Source organism: Eptatretus burgeri, chromosome 8 (genome assembly GCF_056783735.1).
Source record: "Eptatretus burgeri isolate ZD-2024b chromosome 8, Ebu_testis_v1, whole genome shotgun sequence".
NCBI lineage: Eukaryota > Metazoa > Chordata > Myxini > Myxiniformes > Myxinidae > Eptatretus > Eptatretus burgeri.
Window position 1 is genome coordinate 33989425 of NC_140968.1, and position 3826 is coordinate 33993250.

Sequence of the window (3826 nt, forward strand, 5' to 3'; positions counted from 1 at the left end):
CTCGGACTGCCAATTGGTAGAGGCATTCAATTAAGGGGAAGACATTGTTTCACATCATAAGATGCTGATGATGAAACTCTTTGAGTTGCTCTTCCTAAGTCTCATAATCATAGGGATAAAATAGAAAAAAGCTGTCAGCGTTTAAAATGTTTAACTCTTTACGGCACGCGGTGTATGGCGCAAACTCCCTTTTAAGAACCAAAATGGTTGTTTATTTTCAGCACTTAGTTCATAAGTTGATTCTGCGCACATCGGCTTTTAAAATAAGAGTTTTGAGTGCTTTGTGAATGTTTTAACATGTCGCTTACTCGGTGGCGAAACGCCGCATCATGCCTTCCCACGTCGAGTCGAACCAACAGCTCCATTTATATCTTTAAATTCATGATGGATCCCCTGTGATTATCCCTAACCCCGTGTAATAATGCTTCATTTGTTGTGAAGGGTTGTTCCTGATCTTGGGCATGCTGCTCTATCCAGCGGGCTGGGGTTCCGAGCGTGTGGAGAACATCTGTGGCCGAACATCTGCTCCTTACCAAGTCGGGGCCTGCAGCCTGGGCTGGCCCTTCTACATGGCCATAGCCGGCATCGTCGGCACCTTTGGCTGCGCGCTGCTGTCCACGCAGGCTGAGCAGGCAACTTCGGGCGACGATGTACAAGATGAGATAGACAAAGGAAACATTTTGATTTGCTTGCTCTGATGGTCCCGACGGTAACGTAAGCAGCCGGCCGTGGTGCGGAAGAGCAGGTGGAGGCCTATCAATCTCGAAGAGTGTCCTATGTGGAGCATGGTGGCCGCTGAAGTGGCTTCATTGCTACGTTGATGCCCATTTTGAGTGGCATGCCTGTACAAGTCCTGCGGTTTAAAGTGCTATCCGGCACATCGTTTGCCACCTTGGCCTCAAGGGGCCCAAAGCAAAATCCCAGTATCGTTGTTACTATAATCGTGCAATAAATGTGAATGTTTGCTATTTAAAATAAAGAACAGCTGAACATTTGGTTTTGGGGAAAGGGGGAGGGGGTTCCTCAATGCTGTTGTTTAATAGTTTGATACTTTAATGTGTTTTGGTTACACGAAGGGACAGAAACAGTGTGAGCATAGCGGTACAGCTTGATTTGTTTCCGTTACTTCCATTGCATTACAACAATCCATACCTGGGTAGTTTCAATTAATCGTTCACTTGAAATCCCACGGAAAATCCCAGAAAGTTTTAATGTTGATATTTTGCAAAAATAATGTAAAAGCGTGTGTGTCTAATTGTTCAGTTTGTACAAGTGACGAGGAGGCAATCGTGCTTAAGTTCAGCCCTTGTAAATGTAAGTAACATTTTGAATGATACTTTCACACTGATCTTTGTACTCGTACTTCCTCAAATGGTTTGGTTGCTACAAACTCTAGGATAGACTGCAGGTGTGGTTGGTTGGAAAAAGGGTTGTTTTTTTTGGACTTTTATTTGATTTCGTTTTTGTGACCATAAAGTTCACTAGAACGGCACTCGGTCGAGCGCATACCTCCGCCAGGCCGATTAGTTCACGTTTTGTGGCCCACTGATAGGCCGGATCTGGATTCGGACCTCAACTAAAATTTAATCGGCTTGTTTTTCTCACCTAACCAAATCATGCACCAACTTTCGTCCAAGTCCGTCCACAACTTTTTTGAGGTATCCTGCTATATGTCGTTTTTGGCCTTATCTCCCAATGGTGAAGAATCACCTTAAAAAATTTTAGGATCCAGATTCTCGGAGTCGGTTCTTCGCTAAAATCGAATCATTTCGTCTTTGTGACGTACCAAAGCTCTGCACTAAATTTCGTCCTAATTCGTGTACAACTTTTTGAGAAATTTTGTTTACAAACAAACAAACAAACAAACAGACACGAGTGAAAACATAACCTCCGTCCACCTTCAGTGGGGGGTAGGTAAAAATGAGCGCGTCTGACATGATGGTCCAGAGGTAGCGCACTTTCCTTTGAGCTGTCCAGTGTGGGTTTGATTCCAGACTCGGTTATAAACCGTTGGATCGGTGCTTCGCAGGCCGGGCGTTGCATTCACACCGGTAGGCAAAGGCAGTATGGTGACAATTTGGAGTGCCAACGCCTCCAGTGCCGGCTGACAATTTGTCTGGCTAAACGTCCTTCCGATGGACGGTGCACTTGTTGATGAATGTGACACATCAGGATGACAGTTTATAGCTGGTTCCTGATTCAAACACAGCTACACATATAGCTACACAGCTAAATGGTGAGTGCGCATACCTCGAGGGTGTCGTGCCAGGTGGAACACGACACTTCCTCGCCATCAAATAAGTATTTTCAAATTTCACACCAAAAAGTTCAAAGACGGCTATTGTGATGGTTGTTATGGCAACCAAACTTTCACTTGTTTTGATTTCAAAAGGCTTCCGAACTAAGTTATTCGTTGGTATTATATGGCATAACCTTCTCAGTTTTGTTTGGTTTGTAATCGATTCTTTAACAGCTGGCGACGTGGGTTGTGGTTGGGAGGGGACAGACACATGTAAACAATGTCCTGATGAGAGCAGCCAGGGCCTTGTGTTTGTAATGAGCAGCTGCAGGTTTAAGAGTTTTTGTGTTAAATATTTTTGTCTACAAAATGGACGTACATGCTCATGGAAGAGCAAGCGGTTCCTTGTTTTTTTACTGAAAGGCAACCACTGGTTAAATCCGCTGTCTTTGTGATTTATTCTGGAAATGATGTCGGTTTCCTTATCCTACCTAAAGTGATGCACAACTTTTGTTGTTGCTGTAGTGTTTTTTTATCATAATTATAAAAAAAATTTTTAATATCTTTGCAAATCAATCACTTTTCTACATCATCATATGACCTTAACTGGATATGATATGGTATATATGCAAATTTTCATTGCAATGTATAAGCAAGACGATTTTAATAATTGTGGAATTATTTTTTTTTGCAAATAGTTGCATTTCAATTAAACGCGGAAAGCAAATTTTTGGTAGAATTTGGTGAAAGTTGGAATATAGCAACTATTATATATGGATTAGTTACTGCGATGAGTTTGGTGCTCATCTGATTGGTTGAGAAAATCTCGACACCTGCTGTGCAGGTGTGATGCATTAATGATTCACAGACTCCGCGAGCTATCCCATTACAGGTGGGGTAAGGTGTGGGTGGAGAGGAACAGACCATTGCTTGCCTGTGCATCAGACAAACGCCAATTTCTCAATTTAGGCACAAGTCTGACAATCTTGTGAACATTTTTTTTTTTTCTGATCAGGTGTTACTTTGAATCGAACCATCGTCAGGCACAAGTCTGGCTGACCCTGCTGTGCAGGTGTGATGCATTATCGGATTCACAGGCTTCGCTAGCTATCCCATTCTAGAGAGGGAAGCAGGCCATCGCTTGCCTGTGCATTAGCCAAATGCCAGTTTCTCATGACAGGTATATACGTCTGACCGTTTTCTGCTTTTTACGGTATCTATGAGGCCGGCTGTGGATTTTTGTTTTTCCATAATCTAGAATATGCTGAACTATACCGTAGCTGCAAACCTTTTGTGTAGGTTCACTATTGTACACTGTAGTCAGTGTAGTGTATTAAAGTTGAAGCTTGCTTGCCTTTAGAATACCAACGTATTTTCTTCAGTAGCTGCCGCCGTTATTTGGCAACCTGTGGTCATTTGTGTGGAAATTTTTGTGAACAACAATTTTTGCATTAATACGTTGCGGTTGTTTGCTGGCCAGGTAAGTGTCAGCGTGGATGAATAATGTAAAAATCATTTTACTCAATGACTTGTCGAGGCTGTCTTATTTCTGGTACTTCAGCCAATAAATTGTGTTGAATCATCTCA

The 3826-nt window shown here is 42.6% G+C and overlaps 1 protein-coding gene across 4 annotated transcripts in view; it reads left to right on the forward strand.

Moving 5' to 3' along the window:
• LOC147021494 (LHFPL tetraspan subfamily member 2 protein-like) overlaps positions 1-3826 on the forward strand; it is a 40433-nt gene extending 36607 nt beyond the window's left edge. For 3 of the 4 annotated variants that reach the window (XM_085891461.1, XM_085891460.1, XM_085891459.1), the window contains one exon: positions 442-3826. In XM_085891461.1, the coding sequence (XP_085747587.1) occupies positions 442-698 (257 nt within the window). In that variant the 3' untranslated portion in view covers positions 699-3826. The remainder of the gene's footprint in view (positions 1-441) is intronic. The other variant, XM_085891462.1, reaches the window with a different exon arrangement.